This window comes from Protomyctophum parallelum (assembly GCF_964188405.1).
Source record: "Protomyctophum parallelum genome assembly, chromosome: 8".
In the NCBI taxonomy this organism is placed as follows: Eukaryota; Metazoa; Chordata; class Actinopteri; order Myctophiformes; family Myctophidae; genus Protomyctophum; species Protomyctophum parallelum.
In genome coordinates this window covers 15430056-15456350 of record NC_139703.1, presented here as the reverse complement: position 1 = coordinate 15456350, position 26295 = coordinate 15430056, and the positions used below count along the sequence as shown (strand labels likewise).

The 26295-nt window shown below is 39.5% G+C and overlaps 1 protein-coding gene across 4 annotated transcripts; it reads left to right on the top strand.

Moving 5' to 3' along the window:
* The first annotated feature begins 8125 nt into the window (after nt 1-8125).
* slc6a22.1 (solute carrier family 6 member 22, tandem duplicate 1) lies at nt 8126-26206 on the top strand. 4 transcript variants are annotated; one of them, XM_083771790.1, is made up of 15 exons: nt 8126-8303; nt 13932-14122; nt 14517-14586; nt 16082-16125; nt 16994-17081; nt 17565-17697; nt 18959-19093; nt 20801-20904; nt 21531-21655; nt 22092-22204; nt 22561-22698; nt 22795-22897; nt 23027-23127; nt 23312-23482; nt 23985-26206. In XM_083771790.1, exons 2-15 carry the CDS (start codon nt 13933-13935, stop codon nt 24108-24110), a joined length of 1641 nt encoding a protein of 546 aa, XP_083627916.1. In that variant the 5' UTR covers nt 8126-8303; nt 13932; the 3' UTR covers nt 24111-26206. The 4 variants fall into 4 exon arrangements, with proteins under 4 accessions (XP_083627916.1, XP_083627917.1, XP_083627915.1 ...); XM_083771791.1 differs by having other exon boundaries at nt 14452-14586; XM_083771789.1 differs by having other exon boundaries at nt 14452-14586; nt 15985-16125.
* Nucleotides 26207-26295: the final 89 nt, after the last annotated feature.

The window sequence follows — 26295 nt, the reverse complement described above, 5'->3', positions numbered from 1 at the left end:
TCACTGCGTTTGCAATAATTTTCATATAATCATTATCATTTTTTTTGTTTAATCATAGATTAAAAAGGCATTTTATTTTATTTTTCTCTAGGATTTCATGAATTGTTACTTGTTTGGGGGGAGACATCACATTTCTGTTTAGGATCTTGAGCTAAAGAGTTTGAACCACTGTGCTATAACTGCAGTGCTAAGGGACACATTCTGCTCTTCAAACCAAACCACACCAATGCAACAAAACTAGTTTTAAGGTCAACCGCACCGATGCAATTCCTTAACTGTCATTGGGTGTGATGGCCCCATGCAGGGCCTATGTCATGGTTTATGTGTGTGCTTTACTAATACTAATCTGTATTTCAGTGTGATGGGACCTGGTTGGAGAGTGGTGGCAATCAAGTTCTATTTCATCCTTGCTTAAGGCTGCAGTACTGAAGATATATGAACGTGTACCCGAGGAATACCGCCAGAGATTTAGAACCTGGACTAGGGGTAAAAAGTCCTACCTGGAGTTTGCCCGTGATCTCGGGACTCATTTTAACCGTTGGTGTGCAGCATCAGAGGTAAATGACTTTCATGACTTGTTGGTGTTGGAACAATTCAGGAACTCTGTTCCAGAGCTGTATCAGAGGCTGCTGCACTTGCAGATGATTTCATGTTGACTCATAGAGTTGGCAACTCCTACTCTTATTCGGTTACGGGCGATAGAGAAACTGATCCTGCTGGCAGGATGTATTTCTCTAACTGTTCTGGTGCAAATCTTACAGAACAGGGCCGTCGTGCTGCACGTAACAATGAGAATGTTTGCCACTACTGCCACAAGGAAGGCCATTGGAAAAAATCTTGTGACTTGCTCATGGCTAGGAAAAAACACAGTGATGGCCAAGTAAAGCCGTCGGCAAAGCTGTGCCAATCTCCAGTGCTACTGTTGGTCTAAAGACTAAAGTATCACCTCTCAGGCAAAAATCTGGTTTTGAGTCATACGTGACATTTCTGTCAACAGGACAGGTCTCTCTGGTAGGGAGAAAGGAGAAGGTTTCAGTGAACATTTTACGGGACACGGGCTCTACACATTCATTTGTACTTGGGTCTGTTTTGCCTTTCTCCAAGGAGACTCATACAGGCTCCTGTATTCCAGTGTTGGGCATGGGCATGTCTAAGTTCCATGTGCCTGTGCATAAATGTGTGCTTCACTCTGCGTTCTGTAAACGTGAATGTCTTCTGCTTTTCCCATTGAGGTCATTACGCTGATTTTGGGAAATGATTTGGCCGGGGGACATGTTTGGCCTGATCAACCAGCACAACCGGTGCAAACCAAATTTCAGTGCCGTACTAACTATTTTGGAAAGAGAAGAAAAACTCATGTGTGCGTGTTAGTAACACTCACAGTCAAAATTGGAGGTCTAGATAAAGTTTACATTTGCCTTGACCCAAGCCATGACTAGTGGTTCATGGTTTTATTTTTTGCTGTGTTTTCACCACTGTCTTAAACTGGTACCTGTTGCTGAGAGGGGTGTGGGCTACGGCTTAATATAGATGTGAGCAGGGGCTAGAGGGAGGTTGAGTTCTGGGCTATTTGAAAGTAGGTCTATGACTATATATCTTTTTTTAAATATATGTTTATTGATTTTTCATTACAACAAAGTAATTTCAAAACAATTATTTACATATATTTCCCCCCCACATCCCCATGGCAGCACAAATACAAACACAATCTTTGAAGAAACATCAGGCAATGTTCATAAATACAGAACAAAAAAAACAAATTATAACACAAATAACAAAAGAAAACACATACATTACATAGGCCTACAGTTAAATCAAACAAATGCACAATGTCCGTCACAGTTCCCTACCCCCACCCCACAGCTGACTACTCCAATTAACCACCATACATCTAAAGCGTCTCAATATCACCTCGCTTAATGAAGTCCAAGAACTTCTCCCAAATCTTATAGAATACAGTGGTCTATAACTATATTGGTATGTTTAAAAGTATACTTTCAGTAAACTGCAGTAATTTTGTCAGGGTTCCTGTTGGGACCCTATCTTGAAGGGGGGAGTGTGACGGCCCCAGGGCCTATGTCATGGTTTATATGTGTGCTTTACTAATACTAATCTGTATTTCAGTGATGGGACCTGGTTGGAGAGTGGTGGCAATCAAGGATTGGAGGCAGCTGGCCAGTGCCTCCAATCACTATAAAAGAGCCACCTTGCCTGTGGTTCTTTCTCGTCCACCTGGGCCACACCCGAGCATGGCCACACAGGGCATATTGTTTGTTTGACTCAGTCCTCAGTTTGTTGGGCAGATTAGTTTCCCTGCAAAGTTTTTGTTGGAAATGTGTTGTTTCTACTTTAAAATCAATTATACTATTTAATAAACTTTACATTTTTGCATTTATCCCATACTTGTTTCCCTTCTTTGTTATGGTCTGAGAGCCGGACCTTAACATTGGGGATAATGGTTGCAAGACTTTCATTGCAATTGGAGTTGCATGGCACATTTGCTGTGGAGTGGGCTTTCTTGGGAAGCAGTAACTGAAAGAATTGAAGAATTTACTGCCACCTTGTGGTGGGTGGTGAAAACCACCTGGGAACTGCAATGATGCAGTTGATGATATGATGATATTTGTTTTTGATTGACATCGGTGAAAAGTGGTTGCTGGAGGAAGATTCAGATATATTTTTCTACTGGTGTGACGGGTTGTGTGCTTGTAGATCTGCTATTTTCAAAATATTTTAAATACGTTTAACACATAATGATTTGATTGACACATTCTGCATACCTTACTTACCTTTGGTACTTTAGGTATTTGTATTACTTTAGTAGAGTACTAAAGTAAATGTACTTATTTACTTTCCACCACTGGACGTAAACATATCCGCCCGCCCCCCATCCAATCAGAAGCCTTCCCAGCCCCAAACCTGATGTGGAATGAAATAATGGGATTTTAAAGTATTGTCCATGTAAACACTCATTCGACCATTTCCCATGTAAACACGCAGCAAAAAACGTACTTTTGAATTAATTAATTCTGAAGTTTTCATTCTGAATGAAAAAGCCCTCATGTAACCGCAGCCATCAGTGGTTCGGTTCTCAAATAAATGTGCGGGTCATCACTCTCAGCAAAATTAATTAACCACCGGCGACTTCTGGCAAAGTTGGCAGTGGCACCCTCGCATATGATGACATTTGTCAACTGTTCTTTATGTTTTGGGTCCAAATTGAACACAAATTGTCTTTAGTGCTTTTTGTGCTCTAATTTGTGCGGTTGAAATCATAATTGTCTGTCTCCACCAGGCCGAAGGCATGGGGAGAGTATGTTTTGCACGCCGTCCGTGTGTGTGTGGGTGTGTGTCCGTCCATCCGCCCGTCTGTTCCCACTTACCAGCTAATCTCTGGCACCGTTAATTTTGCACACACACTCTCTGGATGCCAACGATGAACCTCTGCCCTAAATTTTCCAGAACGGCCTGTTATAGCGCCACCAGGAGGCCGACTTTTGAAAAACACATTTTTTTATATTATCCTCTAGATTCTGTCCAAAAATACTGTACACATGACTATAGTCATGTGTTCAAGACGGACCTGTCCGATATTTCAGATTCCATCCTAATTGGCTAAAATTGTCTTTCAAAGTTTGCAGGATTGACCCATTTTGAACAAAAAGCCTCAAATCATGAGCAAGCAGCGTGCAATTTACGTGAAATCTTTCACAGACTTTCCTACTAGGCTGAGGAATATATCCCACCCTTTTCACATTTGGCCTGATATAGCGCCACCAGCAGGTAGATTTTTGCAAAACACAATTTTTGGAACAAAATGCCTCAAATCATCCAATTACCATCCAAGGTGTAAAAAGAAATGTCACCCTTTTCACATTGGCCTATTATAGCGCCACCAGGAGGCCGCAACCTGACCTGCCCTTTTTCTAGTTTGTGCTATTTTGATCTTTTTTATATAAATTCATGTACGTTATGTTTTGTGTAATTGTGTTACTAATTTACTATGCATACTGTCATTATGGGGCCTAGCCAATAGGGGGCACCAGTACACCAGAGCAGCCAGTAGGAAGCTCTAGTCTAAAACCATACATACTGGCGGCCCGGGGGCCACATGCGGCCCCTACCATCACTTAATGCGGCCCGCAGGTTAATATCAGAATACTGATATATTACAGCTGTTACAATTCCAAACATGCAAACATGACTCGTGACGCGCTTTGAGCTTGTAGATCGGCTATTTTTGCTACGAGAGTAATGTTCAATGTGGCCCTGGAGTGAGTATGGAACTATAGTGGCCCACTCCATCTTTTGCCCGCCTCTGCTCTAAACATAACTTAAAGGACCACTTTTCAACCTATCTTCATGTAATTGGTCCTCACTAATGTTCATGATAATATACCACAATTTATTTTTCTATTTGATCTGTGTCTCATAGTATAGGAGGGCTGTGGGCAGTTCAGAAACCCGTCGTCATCGTTAGGCAGATTTGTTTTTTTAGATTTCTATTTTATCGTGAGAATGATGGCTTCCATTTTCGCATTGCAACTTTTCAGGAATAGAAAGTCTGCCGTTTCTATTAGCTTGGATTCCCTATCGATGATGACATTTTATTCATGTTTTCATCATATGGGGAATAATGGGGTGCCAACTTCACACTGTCCACGGAGGTCTTTTACAAAAAAAAAACAATGTCACCAAATTATGGCAGCCTAATTGATTGATTGATTGAGAATTGTATTCACAGTATGTAGAATTGGTACATTTGCTACGAGGATAAAACCATAAAAAGCACTATAAGACTTGTTTACACCAGGGTCCTCCATTTTCAATTTCATGGGGGGCACTTTTGATATTTTACCCAGGCCAGCACATTCCTTGAGCCAGCCCTGATGGTCACCGGCTTCATTACTAACAAGTATGATATCCTGGGAGGGACAATAGAAATATAGAATGCGAGCTGTTCAAAACTCAAAACAACTGACCAACATCTCCATCAGCTCAGAATTGAAACTGGGATCGTTGAGGAGAGTAGCCACATGAGACGAGCCCGAGCCACTGAAATCAGTCCCAAGTCTGAAGTATCATAGAATGTGCCTCACCTGCTTGATTATTGCCCCATCAACTCATGTCTGCCTTCTTGACAACCTTCAGAATATTCCCTGAATATTGTACACTATAAGTGGACAACAGACACTGCTTCCACAAATTGTGCCAAACCCCAGCGTTAGTGACAGATGACAAGTTGCTGCTACAGTTACGTATCATTGCCCCATAGCCATGGCCCTCCAATAAATATATGCTCCCTCCACTAAATGATCACATCAGTGTCATTTGAACAGCCACATTGGATTATAGAATAGCAATCCAGAGGGAGCATAAACGTTAAACTGCATTGTCTGACATAATTGTACTAACCACAAAAAACAAGATTATTGCAGAGCCATGCACAGTACACCATACAAAAACATTACAAAAAACAGGATAACTGATTAACAAAAATATAATGATTTGCTTCTAACCGTCTCTGTCTTAGCGTGTCTGTCAGCAATGTGCATTAAGAATCTGCCACTGAACTAAAGAGAGCTCTTTAATATGGAAAATGTCAGTACAGAATCTGTGAGAAACCCTCCAAGTTATCCATGTCCAACTTCAGAAGAGGAACAATGGTAAGACAATTTCATTCACTGTCATGTCAAGCTCGACTTTGACAGAAATACTTTTGACCTTGTTACTGAAAGAACCAAAAGAAAAAGTAGCCTATACTCATTGTGCAAAATATCCCATCAGATAAGTTTTCAAAATGTATAAAAATGAGTGCTGTCCGACGATTAAATATTTTAATCTGTTTACAATGTACCTTGGATATTTGTCAAGTATTTTATATCCATATTAACATGAGAGTGAAACAATATGCTGGGCTGGCTTTATGCAAAAGTATGTTAATTATCTTTGCAAATCAATTAAAAACCTACAGGATTCTACAAAATAAAACAAACTCAATTAAGTAGCCAATGTTTGACGCAAGTATAGTTTGTTCATTGCACGACATTTTCATTTTAGAGGTATGTTAATCATGGGGACCTCAGTCCCACATGTTGAGTACCACTAGGTAGGCCAAATGGCTAAAATAAAAAAATATGTGATTAATTGTGATTAAAATAATTAATCGTGATTAACACACGAGTGTGATTATTTTTCTATTCACTTGGTCATTAAGGTCCACAGAATGAGAGGTCTGCCCTGCCGGAAACATCGCGAAAATATTACCATTTTTGTACACCACACCATGACAACCTATAACCTATATAACCCAAACAACCCAATGTTCATGATTCTGAATCCATTCCAAGCATTAGTTTTGCACAAAAAACACTCCTTGGCCACAAATGTGATGAAGTCAGCACATTTGGGCACATTTGGGCAAGGGGCTATGGCAGAATTTAGGCCAAGGAGTGTTTTTCATGCAAAACTAATGCTTGGAATGGATTCAGAATCATGAAAACCCCCTAGTTTGACATGTCACATGCTACTTAAAGTATGATGAAATTTGGAACATTAATGCCTTATAATAATAATGAATTGCATTTTTTTGGCGCTTTTCTATGCACTATGTGCCTACTCAAAGTGCTTACAATATGGTTCATTCATTCATACATTGGGAGGTGAAGCGGCAAACAGTCGACGCCAGCGTCCTCACTTCCCACCCCCAATCCAACCCTTGTATTGTATAAACCTGACCCAATCCAGCCTTATATTGGTTGTCTATGGTGTGGTATACAAAATTGTCCATAACGTTTTCGCGATGTTTCCGGCAGAGCAGACCTCATTCTGTGGCCCTTATGACTAAGTGAATAGAAAAAACACAAATAAAAAGTATGTCATGACATCACAGGTTAATCTCTATTCCATTTGGGCCTGTGGCTCCCCGGCTATAGGATCCCCATTACTTTTCTTTTAGGCATTTAGCAGACGCTCTTAATCCAGAGCGACTTACATTAAGCAAAAACAAAAGCATGGCATACATCACATATATAAAATAGTTATAATGAATCATGTATAAACTAAGAACGTAACGTTGGAGTATCTATGTAAACTATTACATACTATACTATATTATATATTATTCATGTGTACTATAAAGTGCTATGACTACATAAAATGCAATTCTAGTGCTGTCTTCGTAACAAGCTATAAGTCTGTTTAAAATACTATCTAAGTCTACATAAAGTGCTATCTAAGGGGCTAGGCTAGGGAAAGTGCTACGGGCCATGGTGGAGTCTGAAGAGGTGGGTTTTCAGACTACGGCGGAAGATTGGAAGTGAGGCTGCAGTTCTGACTGTGATGGGAAGTGCATTCCATAGTTTTGGAGCCAGAAGGGAGAAGAGTTTGACTCTATATAAGTTCATCTTCTACGGAGCATGAATGTGCTCAGCACGTTTCATGGCTGTCTGCCAAACTTTCTGAAATAACGTTCTGCAAATTGAAATTTTAGCCTAGGCATAAGGGTGGTACAAGAGGAAAGGCCATGGCGTCACAAAGTTCACTCTTCCTGAGTGCATCTTTTCTGGCCATAGATTATTTGTGATATTGTTGTGAGTGCATTTGGAAATGTGGGCCTCTGGGCAGCGCTAGAGGAAAGGCTATATAGGGTCACCAAAATAAGTAGGTTGCCTAATACTTTGTAGAATTAACAATGTAAGTCAAAAGTAAGTATACTTTGAAGGAATAACACTTTTATTTTATAATTATTTAGGCTGTAAGCATAACAACTTGGTAATGTTAAACTGCTCGTGGGTCGATTCCCCCCTCTTCCCATTCCACAAATGCATGCTGTTCTTTTTAATAACCATTCCTGCAGTATTCACTGAACAAACCCCCTCCTCTTCCCCTCACCATGGCACCATTCTGTTTAATAAGCTCCGCCTTAAGCTGCTCTGCTCACTGGACACATGCTCTCCCACTCTCTCTCTTTCTCTTTCACTCTCTCTTTCTCTCTCTCACTCTCTCTCCCTCTCTCTCAATTCAGAGGAGCTCTCTCTCTCTCTCTCTTTCTCTCTCTCTCTCTCTCTCTCTCTCTCTCTCTCTCTCTCTCTCTCTCTCTCTCTCATATACACACAAGGCACTCTCAAACTCTCCACATGGGCTCACTTGTGGCTGGAGAGGACATTTGGCTAGGAGATACTACTTTGGTGTCTAGGCTAGGCTTGTTATTTACCAAAAAGTACCAGAAAAAGTCTTCCACGTAGAGCTAAATGGAAAAGTAAAGCAACCACAGACGTCTGACCTGCAACTTCCTCCCTCAGGTACACTTTATCCATCCCACTCCCTTTAGTTCTCCCTTTAAATCAGTAGAATATTGTTTATAGTGTTGATTGTAGGTGTAGATTACAGAGGGCTGTAATCTCTGTAACAGCATAAGGGCATCCCCATAGCTACTGTACATGCTTCAGTGATCACACTGGTGTTTAGTACTTGTGGCTGCTGAATGTAGGACAAAGGTTACTGTCTAAAAGCTGAACGCTCAAATGGGAGTGGCTGTTTCTTGTTTAACACATCAGACGGCTCTGAAGCATGCATACCGGTATAGCTAGGCTATTACATGGGCTTTATAGCTTAATAATAAGCATAATAATAAGTTAATATGTAAACAATTTATACCAGTGAATGAGCAACAAAGCTGATAGTGTGCTTACAGTATATGTAATAAACACTTAAAAACAATATATTTGACACAAACTAATATTCAAAGATTGAAAGGGTTTGCCACTCACTCATACAAGTACAACCAGAACAAATATGTGACATGCCGCAGAGACTGTGCTATAACAGTAGCCTATACAACAAGATATGATAATACAGGTTAAGGAAATAGTGGTAAAACTCTTTAGCAGGCAGCAATGGAGAGTGTACAGAATATGAAGTGAGAATAAATTAGCAACCAGGATATCGAATATTAAAGAAGTACAGCAGGATATCTACAGTAAAAAATGTAATTCATGGAGGTTTGACATAAACAAGAAGAATAAAGACAGTAGCCTAAATGTGCTCCTGAGTCAAACGAGCCAATTAAACAAAATCTTGAACTTCTCATCTAGGCTTGATTCACCCTAAGCACCTATAAAAAAAAGACCATGAAAATGATATAGCCTACTATGATGTATTAGGATATTACCAAAGATTATTTATTGTTATTAATAACAAAATATTAATCAATCATATAATCAATCAACAATTTGTATCTCTTCCCTAAGGCATTGTTTATCACAGCAGTGTACTTTACATTTTCATTTCATAACTCTAAACTTGAGTACAGCTGCCTTTAGTCCATGTTTGTTATCACATACTGTAGTTTACAGCCAGCCTCTTCATTGAGACTACTGTCAATCAATTTATGAATGAAAAGTGTCTGCCCAGGACACGGTCCATTGCCTTTTCGAGGTGGACCCGTTTTCAAGTATTTGTCAGAATATCATCTGTGTATGTGCATTCAGCATTGTACATATGGCACTACGCTGAATTGATATTTGCTGATTTCGGCGTGCGTGTGTGTGTGCATGCCGTGAATGTGTGTGTCCATGACTCCATGCCGTGTCCCCCTCTTGAAAGTACACTAAATAAGAATGTTTTGATAGTTCTGTATAGTTCATTTTACATCAATTAACATGTTTTAATTCAGTTCTAGTCAAAGCCATGGTGCGTCATGGTAGAGGTAGAGGTAGACCATGGTCTGCCATTACATACTGTTTTAAGCAAATCATGTGTGGTGTTTAATATAAGTGATAAATGGGGTGGCAGAGGCTCAGGGTTCGAACCCGGACTCCCCGAGAGTTAGTGCCGATTCTGCCGAAGTGTCCTTGAGCATGACTCTGAACCCCTAATTGCTCCCGATGTGCAGGTTGGTGCCTTGCATGGTTTCCTCCGGCATCGGTGTGTGAATGGGTGAATATAATCTCTGTAAAGCGCCTTGGATAAAAGTGCTATTTAAATGTAAAATATAAATTTTAAATGGCCAAATGATTGGCAGCAGAAGGTACCAGAGTATAGGCATGAACTCTATGAAGTCAATGAATTTAGACCAGAATTAAGCACAGTACTGAATCTGCTCTCTTGAGAGTTTTTAATGATTTGCTTTTAACTGCTGATTCTGGCAGCTCCTCAGTCCTGGTCCTCCTGGATCTTTCAGCAGCATACTGTGTAGACTAGTGAAGATACTAGTCTACACTCAATCCCAGCTCGCCTCAATCCCACAATGCAATACTTTGTTTTCAACATGTTTCGCACAAACGTCAGTAGCATTACAAAGTTACATACAAAAATACCTACCTCTTCCATTTTCCACCTTTATTTCCCATTCCAAGTGCGTTTGTCTATGTAACTATTTTCAACAATGGGATAATATTTTTAAAAATTGGTGGGCATTTTGAAAGTAGGCCTAGCTCTCAAGTCTAAAAAGTGTGGGCACCCCTGGTGTAGAGCATGACATCACAAACATCATAAAAATAGAGAAATAGAAGCGCTGCAGGAATCAGTCAGTGGCTCTTATATAGATGGGTTCTCTTTGGTGTTACAGGTAGGACTATAGACAAAATAATAACTTTCTTTATCACAAACGTCACGTTGGTATCTCTGGCACTCTGGCCTGGTTTCAGTCGTACCCTGCAGACAGAGATTCCATAATGCTTTTACTCCCTATTCACCAGTATTCACCAGTCTTCACTCAGGCGCCTGCAGCTGCTGCAAAATGTGTCTGTTAGCCTTCTTACTGCCCCTGTCAATTTTAGAATTCATTTTAAGCTTTTATTTGTTTATAAATCTTTGCACGGGCTGGCCCCTGCCAACAAGTTGCTCCTGGAGGTTCCTAAAACCGACCGATGAGTAGGCCTAGAGGTGACTGTGCCTTTCCTTCCGCTGCTCCTAGGCTTTGAACAGCCTGCCCACCCAAATTAGAAGTGCTCATTCTATTGAGATTTTTAAATCCCTACTCACAAATTCACAATTCCCTTTTTTTCATGAGCTTTTAATCACATTGAGTCCATTATGTCTTTCTATCTGATTGATGTGACATGTGACTTTGTTGTTGTTGCATTTGCATTATTTCCTTGTTGATGTTTTGTCTCGCTTGTACAGAACTTTGGTTGTTGTAAATGCCCTCTACCCCAGTGGTTCTAATCTCAACCTGTGGGTCGGGACCCCCAGTTGGGTCCCCACAGGATTTTGGCCGTCCCCACAGTGAAGTGACAATTTAAGGACTTTATTTTTAATAAAATAAAATAAAAGACCATTACTGCATCAAAGGGCATCAACAAACTATAGGGCTACTAAAAACTGGTCAAACATTGGTCAAATAGTCAAATAATATAGGCAATATTTTTTTAAATAGACGATCTACAAGTTCACAACACCTCGCAATGAAAGGCGTTGTGAGCTTGTAGATCGTCTATTTTCACAATATTTATCTGTGGAACTCAACCTCTACAATTCCCAGCAGTCTGTCGTCTGCGTCACCCAGGTGGATGTGTACGTGCATCTTACTGGTTATCTTATTATTTTTTTATCTGCTACCCTATCGTTCCAGAAATAGCAACAGTGCTTTTAATATGTAGGAGATGCAGTTGCATTAATTAACTCTAATTTGCATTAATACCTACTCTTATACATACTTTAAACCATTTTTAAAAGTGTATCTGCTAAATATCTAAATGGTACTTAAAATGCATTTCTACAGGCAAAGCTATACTCTACAACCACACTTTGGATTTGCATGAACTTTAGTGTGAATGTTTAGAAACATTAACTGACGTCCATGGTGCTTTTCAATTAGCGTTCATTTGAATTATGTAATATTGTGCCATTGTTATTCAGGAAAATTAATAAATATATGAATAAAACAAAACATGTATTTATGTACATTTAGGCATTGATAAATTGAAGTTTATTTATTTTATTTTTATGTTCTGCTCTGGACAGTTGGACTTCTCTTCACTTCAGACCAGTCTGGAGTGAGTGGTGCTGTACTGTACTCGTACTGTAGTACTATACTGTTACTGTACTGTAGAAGCCCTCCTCCCTGGCCTCTGTGTGTGTGTGTGTGTGTGTGTGTGTGTGTGTGTGTGTGTGTGTGTGTGTGTGTGTGTGCGTGCGTGCGTGCGTGCGTGCGTGCGTGCGTGCGTGCGTGCGTGCGTGCGTGCGTGCGTGCATGCGTGCGTGTTAGGCTGTGCAACAGTAACATGTACGTACGTACGTACATGTGGGACACGCATACATAGGGACACACATTGCTGTCTATAGGAGTGGCTTGCACCACTCAAAAACAGTGAAGAGAATGGTTTTCATATGAATAGTAGTGGAAAAACATATTTTCCAGTGTGTTTAACTCCCACTGTAAATGCCATGCACCAACACAAAGGCAACATTGATGACAGAATTAGTCTTCTGCCAAGGCAGTGCTGAGCAGTACCCTAATGCAACAAGGCCTCAGGCATAGTGTGGAACTGGAATATGTTTTTTAGATTTATTTTGGCATTTATGCTTCATTTACAGTAGATAGGAGAGTGCATGCAGAGAGAAAAACCTAGGACAGAGAGAGTGCGAGACATGGTGAGAATTGGTATAGAACGTATGACTTACAAGGACCACCTCATGGTCAGTGCATAGTGATGGGATTGATAGGATTTGTGGCACCCCCACATAATCAATAGTTGTATCGATAGCATACATAATATAAATAGTTTCATCTGTAGAGAAATGTTACACTTTTATGATTTATTTTAAGTTTACATGTGAATAACCATATGTTTTAAGTTTAGTTTAAATATTGTTATGGTTAAAAGTAGGGATGCGCCGATAATATTGGCCACATATTGGTAGAAGATGATATTTGGCGTTATCGGTCAATATCGGCATCGGCAAATAAAGTTTACATTCACCGATGGCAGTGCTGCAGTAGCTAGTAGTGGCTGTTTCTGTTGCACTGGCTATGTTGGTGTATTGGTGGCACAAATGGTGTAAATAATAAGACCAAAAACGAAATAAATAAATATTTGTATCGACTATCGGCTAATTGTTATTTACATCGGTATCGGCCAAGAATTTCCATATCGGTGTATCCCTGGTTAAAAGTACATAGTTTAAGTCTGTAATTCTAGGAACTGTGATAACAAGCTCCAATAACAAGCACACACTAATTCTCAGTCCAAGGTTGAAAAGACAAGGCTTTTTTAAAGAACTGTGGGTATTTAAGTATGATGAGAGCTGTCTGGCTCTGTATTGATGATATGCACACGGCTGCAATCTTGACAGCAAGGGGCTACCATAGGTGCAACTTCCCATAGACAGCCCATTCATCCAAACAGAAAAGTCCTATTTAATTGTATTAAATAACGTCAAACTCACCAACATTACAGCAATACGAAAAGCTTGAATTATCGTCTTACTAGCTACAAAATGTTTGTTTCATAAAAATCCACATGGTATGAGCTACTTCCTGTCAAGACATTCCTTGCAGATGATTCTTTTTCTAAGTGTCGGAGTTTGGAACCACTCGTTATCAGTAAAGCAACCTCCTGCTGCCTCCTGCATTATGTGCAAATTCTAAAGGTGGTGCACATGGGCTGTTAAGTGATAGTCAACGAGCACTTCCAAACTCCAGCACTTGGAACAAAATCATCTGCAAGGAATGTCTTGACAGGGAGTAGCTCATAACATGCATACAGTGGATTTTTATTAAACAAACACGGTTGGTGAGTTTGACGTTAATACAATTAGATAGGACATGTTCTGTTTGGATGAATGGTAGGCTGGCTGTCTATGGGAAGTTGCACCGAGGTAGCACCTTGCTGACAAGATGGCAGCCGTGTGCATACCATCAATAGTAAGTCACTGGTGGGCGTTGCCAAGCTGCTTGATTAACCTCTGCACTACCCTCCCTACAGTATGATGGACAAACACTATGACCCAGCTGTCAAGTACAAACTGGACATGGGACTTGTCCATTGTCCACCCACCACCGTGACTAGAGACCAATGGTCAAGCAAGTTGGAGTTCCTCCTTGCTGTTGCAGGACAAATCATAGGCCTCGGAAATGTGTGGAGATTCCCATATCTGTGCTACAAAAATGGAGGAGGTGAGTCAAGACTGTAAAACTAAATGCATATAGACTGAGAAATGAACTAACCATGAAACGCATTTAGCAGCACCAAAACAACATATAGTTTTCACATTGTTTATAAAATGTTTTGCAATAATATCGTATTGTTCACATCCATTCAATATCGGAGATTTAATTATTCCATGGCTCTATAGCAGTGGTTCTCAAAGTGGGGTCCAAGTACACTCTGGATTATGTAAGGGGTTTCAAATGATCCTTACAGGAATCTGGGTCATGAGGGTCCAGTAAAATTCATATGTAGGCCTACTGTCAAATGTTGAGAAATAACTTGTCTTGTTTCTAAGGGGTGTTCTTCATCCCTTATGTCCTCTTCCTCTTTACCTGTGGCATCCCCTTATTTCTCCTGGAGACGTCTATGGGCCAGTACACTGCACAGGGAGGTATTACCTGCTGGCAGAAACTTTGCCCCTTGTTTGCAGGTAAACATCTACTATTCACTATAAACTAAAAAATACATTACAAAGTATCTTATGAGGTGTGATCATTTACAAAATGGTATTATGTCCAATGAAGCTTACAGTAGAATTACACACAGACGCAGGCATGCATGCACGCACGCATGCACGCAGGCATTAAAAAAGCAATTTTCAGTACAATGACAATATAGATACAGTATCAACAATCTACAGTAACTGTACTGTATAATACACTGAAAAAAAGAGAATTCAGTATCCGTGTGAACGGCAGGCTCAGGATCAGTGCGGTATTGTACTCAGGATGGATGTTATTATGGACCAAGTGGAGCAACCATGTGCGTCATTGCATAACCTCATGGCTACCAGCACAGACCAAGTCTATCGTTATTCTTCCAGGAGAGAATTGAATCTGCCCAAACGCCTGCTGCGTGCTCACCCCACCAATTCCTAAACCAATTATTGGCATAGGAATGCAACACAAACAAAATAATCTCCATGAATTCAAGGCTTCATGGGGTATGTTCGTATGTAATTGATAGAAACATTTGTTTTAGGGTGTTTTAGGGTGAACTACTCCCTTTAAGTTAGTATTGTAAATGTTGGTTGTAAAGCAATAATTAATGTGTTTTTCCCTCCTGTGTGTGACCTGGCACATGTTTGCATGAGTTACAAAAGTTAATGGTTATTCCTATCTGACAAACCTGTGCTCACGAGATTCCAACTTTCCTAGTATGTGCACAATATTAACACACTGTGTCGCCCTGAAATTAATATGTTACAGAATGAAAAAGAAACCCCTAGGTGGGGTTGGCAAAAGGGCCTTTCTGTGTGGAGTTTGCATGTTCTCCCCATGTCCACTAGGGTAGGTACCCTCACAAAAAACATGCAGTAATCCTGGTCTCTATACTGCCTCCCCCTGGCCAGAGGCACCTGATGGAGGGGAATGGAACTGGTTGGAATAATGTGTTCCTTCCACACGCTACGTCCAACCAGTCCGGTGAAAAGAAGTTAAGAATTAAAGAGGTTATTTTTCCAACAGCTGGACAAAGTTAACTTTCATGTCCTTCATTTTCACCATACCATAGTGGGCAAGATGAATAACTGATATAATCCAAAATCTTTTTTTGAATTGACTTTATTTTCCTTGTAGAAACATTAGGTAAATTAGTGTAATTCCCATTCTGGGCGGGAACCCCTTTCGGTGTTTTAACCCTTCTGGACGGGAACCTCTTTTGGGGTTCTGTACAGTAGCCTATGTACAGTATTCAAAAAATTTAAAAACATTGATGCTGCTATATAAATAGTTGAAGTTTTTCAGAAGATTTAGGTCAGGGTTTCAGTCGGCCTCAGTCCAAAATGGGTTAACACTGAGTAACACATGATTTATTTATTTCCTTTCAGGAATCGGTTATGGAAGTCAGGTGGTGGTGTTATACTCCAGTATTTATTACATCATCATACTGGCATGGGCGTTCTTCTACCTCTTCTCTTCTTTCAGCTCAGAGCTGCCCTGGTCAAGTTGTAGAAACTTTTGGAACACAGGTACGTTGAAGTTTTAAATGCACAACTGATCATTCATGCTTTGAATTTCCATATACGGTTGCATCAGCATATATAATGTGGTTTAAAATCCCTGATGTGTCGCCTCGGAAGGAAGTGTAGGAAAAGGAAGGAAAGAGGATGCACGTGATAATGTTCTCCGAATATCAGCACTTATTTGGTAAAACACGAGATGAAATCGTTACAAAGCAGCATGTAAGAAAGGTACACGCAAAGTTGTCTGATTCAACCAAGTCTCCGGAGCCAATGTGAGTCTCAGTTGGACAGCCCCCTTCACAAATAATCCAAGTTAGTGTTATATACACACAAAGACCACAACTCAAAGTCCCTCCTCTCACCGGACAGGAAAGAATTCCCCATTAACTGTTAAGTGTCGATAAATGTAGCAAGTTTAAAGATGATTTGGTAAGTCGCTTTTCGATCTTGTTAATGTCAATGCCCATAGTACCACCTTCTGTCCAATTACAGTAAGGCCATGGATAAACTTTGACCTATTGCCCAAACATAGCATTCAGTTTTATCTTTTTGTTTTGTCTAGAATGCTAATGAAGATAAACACATGTTCACAACATTGCACCGTGACGTGTTATGAGCATGTAGATCTGTTACTTAAAAAGAAAATGTCCTCTTGTGGGTCTATACCGGATCCCAGTATTTTCAAATTGGGATATGTGGCCAAATGTATGACCAAACATGACCAAAGAAATACAAATACGAAATTGAAACATAAAAATGTCAACAGGGGGGGAAAAAAGTAGTCGTTCTCAAATATTTTCATCTCAAGGACCCCTGAATGTTCTTGAAAGCTGCCTCGATCAACAATACTATGTGTATTTCATTATTTCAACAGAGACCTGTGTGGAGTTTCATCGAAAGACTGACCTCGTCAATTGGACTGTATCAGAAAATGCGACATCGCCAGTAAGGGAATTCTGGGAGTGAGTAGACAAACTGCAGCCTATCTCAAAATGCCATTTGTTTTGTTTTAGTTGTTTTGGGGACCAGATACAAAATACATGAATCAAAACTGAAAACATGCTTTGTATTTAGTCACTAGCTAGTTTCCATAATGTATGTCGGCGGCAGGTGACTAGAAGCCATAAAATACAATACCTATTATTGTCACTACAAATGGACCAGAAAACTATTGACATCCACTCACGCGCATGTGCGCATAGTCCGCATATACATTACAATAAATACAAATCAGTTTACAAAAATTATCCAAAGTTATAAAAGATAGGCCATCAAAATGTCAAGTGAATTGCTTAAAATATATATTGTATTTATAAATATGGAAATCAGATTTGCAGATTGACAGGGAGGTTTTCCATAATTTATGGAATAGGAAATGGAAATGCTAATATAATAATCTGAAAGGATTGGAACGTACGATTTGTGACTGAAATTTTGTTTTGCAGGAGAAGAGTTTTAAATATAACTGGAAACATTGATGAATTGGGCAGTGTACGATGGGAGCTGGCATTATGTCTGGCATTATCCTGGATTATATGTTACTTTTGTGTCTGGAAAGGAGTGAAGTCCACAGGTAAGGTAAGACACCATCTCTGCTTTTTTCATTGTTGTTGTGATATCCAAGTGCTAAAGTCACATAGTGTGTCAATTGTGTCATATGCGCCGATCCCGTGGGTGCACTCCCACAGAGATAGCTGAGCACCCTGTATTTATTATAATTAATAATTACAGCTTGTGATGAGGTGTTGTAGCTTTCCAAAATATCCTCTTTGCAGCATTCCTTTTTCAGCGTTCCTTTCATGTAGACAATCACTGTAAAGACAGTGGAGATATACAGTACAGGTGTGTAGCTAGACTTGCTAAAACAGACTACTACACAGTATGATTTTAAGTAAATATCTAAATATTGGCAGGCAAGCATTCAGAGATTGTGGAAGAGTGTCTGACTTGAGAGACAGTATCAGCCGGTAACACGCAGGAGTCTGTCCCTGTTACAATGCGGTAGTCCCCTGGGAGATAGATGCTGAAGTGGAGCACCACAACCACTATCAGATCCCACTTACCTACCGCACCCAAGCCGTGCTACTCATATGCAGAGTAGGAGGTGCCCTGGATCGAACCCATGAATTTGTGGTCCAAAGGTTAGAGCTCTACTGACTGAGCTACCCGGACACAAATAACCTGACCATGATGTGTGAACATGGGAGCGCAAGTGTAATATTTGGTATTTCAAATAATTTATCCTCAATTCAGTCAACTGCCAGTCCCATACGTACAGAGAATTGTAGCTCGTTTATTAATACTAATAGTATACTTTCTGTTAGTAACAAAGACAAGACACTGTCATATTGAATTTACTCAATATTTATAACTGCTGGGTTCTTTATAACACAAGACCTTTATTTTTTAAATGTTTTTTTTGTGGCTTTCGCCTTTATTTTATGGGGGTGGGGGGAGGGATGGGGGGGGCATGCGGTGGGGGCCGTCGGGATCAGGAGTCGAACCCACGGCACACTACCAGACTGGATTACCAGCCAAGGTGCCTGGACCATTGAGCCATGGCCCAGGCCACAAGACCTTTATTGATCCCGCAAGGGAAATTCAGTTTATGAGAATATACTGGATTCAGGGATCGATTGTTTAATTTATTTTGTCAAGATTTAGGATGAAGACAGTGGTGACTGTAGTAGCTTGCATCATTTGTCAATCTGTCATAAATGGTACTTCAAAATGTCCTAAAGCAAGTGTCTCACTGAAATATGTAAAACATCTTGGTAATATCAAAAAGAACACTAATATTCCATGCAGAGACAACTAATGCACACTGGTTCTCTCATAGGTGGTTTACTTCACTGCTACTTTCCCATATGTGATGCTGGTGGTGTTGCTTGTCCGAGGGTGCACGTTGCCCGGGGCTATAGATGGAATCAAGTTCTACCTCTACCCAGACCCATCCCGCCTTTCTGATCCTCAGGTAGGATGATGTGTTGATGTGTTTTCTGTTTTGCACAAAAAACTAGGGCTAACAAATGGCCTCATCACATTTGTGATGACAGCCATCTCTGTTTTTAGCCCAATGAGTGTTTTTCGTGCAAAACAAATGCTTGCAATGGATTCAGAATCATGAAAACCCCCTAGTTAGACCCGTCACATGCTACTTAAAGCAGAATGATTTTCTTTTTTACATTTTGCTTACAAATAGGTCGTTTATGATTATCTTAAATAATTTTGAGTTGCGTCCTTTATTCCAATATGAGTGCAAGAAATGGCCTGTTCATCATCTACACAATGTCTTGGCATTTATTAGTCAATAATAAGATATCTATCAATCTATCAATCTATCAATCTATCAATCTATCAATCTATCAATCTATCAATCTATCAATCTATCAATCTATCATCTATCAATCAATCAATCAATCTATCAATCTATCAATGCTCCAAGTCTGTGTGTAATCCACATAACTAGAGAACCGTTCGCCCCAAAGACTTCAAATTCAACACACGTGTTCCACACCACCGCAGGGAGTGCAGTGCCAGGTGTCGAGCCGGTTAGACCCACTGCTGTCCAGAAGGGGCACCGCTGTAGAGGCCCCACGGGCACCGCTCTAACGCTGTAGAGGCCCCACGGGCACCGCTCTAACGCTGTAGAGGCCCCACGGGCACCGCTCTAGTGCAATGAACTACTGGACAAATGGCCTAATTAGTGCAGCTGACGTACAAGAGAAATCTTACCTACACTTTTTTCATGATACTCACTGTCCTTGCTCTCTATTCGGTCCCTAGGCCTGATTATTCTTGTTGCTCTCATGCAGTTGTTTTATATTTGTTCTGTTTTAGTTTTTGTTCTGGCGCCAACTGAAAAACAAAACAGTTTTCACACAATTATTTTGTTTCCTCATGATAAGGTATTAGAAGGCTGTGAAATTTGATACGAATTCAGTTGGGGTAAACCTATGTAATAAACTGGATAACGAACTAAAATGTAGCCACTCCATCAAAAATATTCAGATCATATAAACCTGACTCAGGATTGCAACAAAAGGGAGACACAGGCACAGTTAACTTAAAAGTGTATAAAAAAACATATAAGATAAATATATAAGATGTCAGTAAATATGAATGATCATCAGTGTGTAAACACTCATGCGTGTGAGTGTACAGTATGTGCAGTGGGAATGTTGTAAGGTGTAAACCAATTGGCACACACACACAAACAAACAAACAAACAAACCAGTAGAGAGGAGAAAAGACTCAGGATCCAATCTCACTGATGATCCAACTCCACCCTGCCAATCAGCCCTAGCAAGCGGCAATGTTAGGGGTCATCACCCCCCCCCCCCCATAAAACAGGGACCCTAGGGTCACTGAAAACCAACTAGATCAAATATAGATCATCACTGTAATGAATTATAATTGTATGATTATTTTATTAATCATATTACTAATTATATAGTAAAGGTGTGTATACTCATACGTACGTGTGCATACGAGCATACGTGCGCATAAATGAATATATGTATTCATATAAAAAATAGGAATAAAAAAGAAATCCAAGGTAGCACATCCCTGTATAAATGGCTCTGATGAAGCCTCATAGCCAAAATGTGTAAGCGTTCCTTTTTGGTGTGTGCCAATAAAGAAATGGAAATGTGAGTACTTTGTACTCTCTCTGTTGCAGGTGTGGATGGATGCTGGGACACAAATATTCTATTCCTATGCCATTTGTATTGGCTGCTTAACTGCACTTGGCAGTTACAACAAATACAACAACAACTGTTACAAGTAAGTCTGCAATGTACTGTACTGTAGGTGCATGACTGGTGGATTGTAAAAATGTACAATGGGCACATCTGACCTGGTAAACAGATGCAGGACAGACATAGAATTAAGATGTTTGTATTTATTTCTTTGTACGTTTAGAGCTGATCTGATCGTACTGATGAAGATTGTTATATAATCAAAAGGTTGATCGCTATTAAAGACAGCAGGACCAAGTTTAATTTGTGTCATGTTATGTAAAAACCTACAAAGGCTTGCATCCTGCAGTATTATAATACAATTACTGTACTGGAATCATTTATTGTATCACATTGAGTGTCACACTAATGTGACATTTTCTTTGCATAACAATCTTATTTTGAGATTGATGGGTTATCATTCCAAATACAAACTAAAGACATGCTAAACTCCCCATAGTGTATATGACATACTCTATAGGAGTGTTTATTAGGAGTATCTATTATAGCTATAGGACAGTTCAAGGGAAACTGTTTAACATTGATCATGTTCTATGCATGTAGACATGTATACCAAGCAATTGTTCCTAATGAAACACATTTTGAATTCTGTTATGTGAAACTTTGCACAACCAAAACCGATACTACTGTGACCAAATATGTGTCTTTTAGGGACTGTGTGTACCTATGCCTACTGAACAGTGGGACCAGTTTTGTAGCTGGCTTCGCCATCTTCTCTGCACTTGGTTTCATGGCTTATGAGCAGAACATGGACATATCAAAAGTGGCTGAGTCAGGTGAGAATTGGAATAATAAAGAGGTCAGTTGATGTAATTAGACTGTGACTTCACTGGACCATTGTCACATATCCCAGGAATGGGTTGACCAAAGTCCAGCTCTATTATTTATTTTTAAGAATATTTTACACCCCATGTTGACATAAGATTACCGGTACCTCAAATTCTACCTCTGTTAATTCGTCCCGCTCCCAGTGTGTAAAGCCCTAACCACACCAAAGGGTCGCCATGCAACTCCTTTGGTCCAAACGGTTGCGAGGAGTTGCATGGTGACCCTTTGGTGTGGTTTGGGCCATTGAATTCCATGCGTTGAATCACTAAGGACAACGTGCGTCAACGTGCATCAACGTGCAACAGGACATATCACACCGCTGGGACAACGTTAAAACTGTCTCGACCCTTTGGTGTGGTCTTTACTTTCTCTCTATCCATGCAGGTCCTGGTCTGGCTTTTATCGCTTATCCTCGCGCAGTGGCCATGATGCCTCTGCCTCAGATCTGGGCTATCTTCTTCTTCGTTATGGTCATCTTACTTGGCTTGGACAGTCAGGTAGGTTTACCCTTTTCCTAAATGTGCAAAATAAAGACATGTTAACGATTTATCTATTTTTATACTTTGACATAAGAAAATAACAAGACTAGACTATCAAAAAGCTCAGAATGTGTCATCATGTAACTTCTTTCTGTGGTCAAAGACAATCCATGAAAGACAATCCAATTTCTGGTAACTCGTGTGATCATAATCTTTATACTATGACCTTTGTAAAAATTACTGCCTTGTCAGTGGTATCAAACAGTTCGGCCATTCAATGCTGTGATCTAACCACCCACTTTACCATGTCTGAGTTAAATTAACACTGATGATTTTACTGTGTCGTCATATAAACTGAAATGACACTGTTTCAGTTTGTAGGTCTGGAAGCTCTCATGACAGCAATTTCCGACATGTATCCTGAGTTCTTTCAAGTTGGACATCGACGTAAACTTCTTCTGCTTGGCATTAGTGTGTTCTGCTTCTTCATAGGCCTGGTGATGGTTACAGAAGTAAGATCAAGTACCAAACTCTGATACTGCATCCTTTATTCATGATCAAAATGGTTCCTCATCTCTTATACAACTAATACCTACTCCCAAACATAGGGTGGACTGTACATCTTCCAGGTGTTTGATTACTATGCCTGTAGTGGGATGACCCTCCTCCTCTTTGCTATACTGCAGTCTGTGGGTATTGGCTGGGTTTATGGTAAGTTACGTAAAAAGGAATGTAGGTGTCTTTGTTAATGGTATGGTTCACTGGAGAATACTGTACTTGTGATGACACTCAAATCATCAATCACATTGAATTCCCTGAATGTCGATATCCATCCCATAGGTGCAGACCGCTTCTACGATAACATAGAGGACATGATTGGATATCGTCCGTTCCCCTTGATTAAGTACTGTTTGAAGTACATAACTCCAATAATATGTATGGTGAGTAATTTAAGTCAAAATATTCACCAATCAATTCACTTGATAAAAAAAAATAGAAACCTCAGTTTGAGGAATTTGAATTGCAAACAATTGCTTGTGAACACTCTAAGGAAACATACAAAATCTTTTACAAGATTTTTTTATTATTCATGGATTAAACTGTTGTTCTCACAACTAATTTCAGGCAACGTTTGTGTTCTCCTTGGTCAAATTTACCCCTCTGAAGTTCAACAACACCATTGAATATCCATGGTGGGGCTACACACTTGGTTGGTGGTTCACTCTCTCCTCTACACTCATGGTTCCTCTTTGGATGTTGTACAATGTCATTGTTACTCCTGGTTCTCTGAGACAGGTACGGTATGCTGTTTGTGTAAAAAACTAAAAACTAAAACATGCCGTCTTTAAATAATACTCTTTGGCAGTGGTGGAAAAAGTACATACATTTTTACTAAGTAAAAGTATCGATACTGCAATGTAGAAATAATATGTTACAAAGTAAAATTAAGTTACTTGAGTAAAAGTACAAAAGTATTGGTAATAAAATGTACTTAAAGTACCAAAAGTAGGTAAACTCAAGGTTTAAATAGGACTGTGGTTAATGTATGTTTTGTAATACCGTAATAATCAAAAAACAAAGCAACTAGTAACTAAAGTTTTCAAATAATTGTAGTGGAGTAAAAGTACAATATTTGTCTCTGAGATGTAGTGGAGTAGAAGAAAAAGTATATTGGAATACAGTGGAATACAGTAGTAAAAGCACCTCAAAATTGAACTTAAGTACAGTACTTGAGTAATGTACTTGGTAACTTTACACCACTGCTCTTTGGTCATCTAAACCTTCTCTTCTTTGTTAGCGAATCTCAACCCTGTGCACTCCTGCCATTGACCTTCCTTTGACCAAAGCTCAGAAGAAAGCTCTCGAACAGCATGAAATGGAAGTATGGATGAACCACAAAGACACAGGATCCCTGAAACCATAAGGCCTCAAGTGTATGTTTCTTGCCAACCCATTGATGATAAAGTTTATATTGATTCTTAGGTATGATATTTTGTACAGTTACAATCTTTAAACACATGATTATTATGTGAAGGTGCCAAATGAATGAACGGTGATACCAGACCAGGATGTGTTTTTTTTTTGTCAATACATTTTTAGTTTTTTGGAGGTTGGAAAATAACCTGGCTAAAAGGGATTTGTTTTCAGTAAAGTGATAATTGTGTCTAAAATCTAACTGACATGAATTAAAGCTAATAAAGAACAACGTATATATTTTACTACTATTAGGTTTAAGACAGAAAGCCTGTGGGACCAAACACCATAGTACCTCAACAATGCTGACATTATTTTCATCAGGCTAAATCAACACACATCACCTGTCTCCAAGGAGTATCAATGAATTTAAGGTCTGGGGACTCAGTTGATGCTTGATTGACACTGAAGTCTTTGTCCTCGGACCAGATGTAGAGGGGACATGCAATAAAATGATGGTCAAATCACTTTCCTTTCCACAAGAAAATACTACACAATGCATTAATAATGTGAGCTTAACAGTGTGCGTGGGATATAAACTATACCGTTGGCTCTTAAAGCACCTATCTTCATATAGGCTACAGTATATTTGGTCCTTACTGGTGCTCATAAGATGGCATAATTCCTATCTACTCACTCTGTGTCTTAGACGTCTTTGTACAGTTGAAACAAGTTCAACATTTTAATTCTTTGGTAATTGGTGGTGATTTTGTTTTAATATTTGTATGCAATAACAATAGCTTTTTTTTCATCATGCTACTTTCCAGTTAGACAAAAAACTGTAGTTTCTATTGGCTTGAAAAAATTAAGTAATTGGTTGTCATTGGTAGGCACTCAGGTTTCTTAACTGTTCATAGCCCAACAATGAAATGCTAAGTGAGAAGATGGGAATTGTGACATCTCATAATGAACATTAGTGAGGAACTATTATATTAAAGGTAGGGTAAGTGATATTTGTTAAAAGGTTAAAGCATATATTCTGATAGTATTCATTGCTATAGTGTTTGTTCAATAATGGTGGTCTACCCACCTCTCCAGCTCTGAAGTGAAGTGAGCTTTACCAAGACTTATCATCTTACATCATCGCGATATCATAACATAACATCATATGCCGATTTGCTCAGTGACAGACAAAACAAACGCTGTGCATTGTTAATGGCATTTAATGTTTGTGTTAGTGACAAAACAAACATTAGACTCTGTCCATTGTCAATGGCGTTTTTTATGTTTGTCTAGACAAGACAAACATTAAACCTGTAGTGTATAGTGTATAAAATACATGTTCTGTTTAAGAGCTGGAGAGACAGGGAGACCCGTTACTGCACAAACACTCTAGCAATGATTAGTCTCAGAATATAGTTATTTAGCACTTATTTTAACAAAGGAATATCACTTACCCTACCTAAAATACGGCAATAAATGGGTGAAGAGCTCTAAGGCAAATTTATGCTTTAGTGAAAAAGTAACTTGAGTAACATGTCTCTCCCTTTTTTGTCATCTATCTATAAATGCACCAAGTCTGTGTGTCCACGTAACTTGAGAACCGTTCGCCCCACAGACTTCAAATTCGACACACACGTTCCAAGTGCCCTGCCTGGTGTCGAGTCTGTCGTATAGCCTTGTCAGGAACCAGCACAAAAGCCTCTGCCCGGGCTATGGACCTGTTCACCCTTGTTCTGGCATCACAATGTTTGTTCTGACATCGGCATAGACTCCATATTTGGGCATGCCTGACAAAGAACTCCATATATGGGCATAAAAGGGACAGACATAATAACTGGGTGGGGCATTCATTTCCAACTTGCATTGTTCCAAATGCCTAACGCCTAACGGCACCGCTCTAGTAGCATAAATTAGGCTTTACATAAATAAAGGCTTATTACTGGATTTTCCACATAGATCTGGATGGAATAATTTGAACACACTTATTTTTTGTTATGAGATCAAAGTTGTCAGCCTTCAAAAGATGTATCAACATGTTCACATGTAATTAGTATTTTAATATGTTTTGTGACTGATTTTCAAATAAATATTTTTTTTGACAAAGTGAGAGTGAATGTGACATAATTGGGCTTTTAATTTAAACCTGCTCACAAAGCAAGCTATTCATTATTTAACCATGAATACAACATTCC

Coding starts and splice junctions, on each gene's coding strand:
- slc6a22.1 (XM_083771789.1), top strand. CDS start 13,933: ATGATGGACAAACACTATGACCCAGCTGTCAAGTACAAACTGGACATG. Junction 16,126..16,993: donor TAGAAACTTTTGGAACACAG/GTACGTTGAAGT, acceptor TTATTTCAACAG/AGACCTGTGTGGAGTTTCAT. Junction 23,128..23,311: donor TAACTCCAATAATATGTATG/GTGAGTAATTTA, acceptor AACTAATTTCAG/GCAACGTTTGTGTTCTCCTT.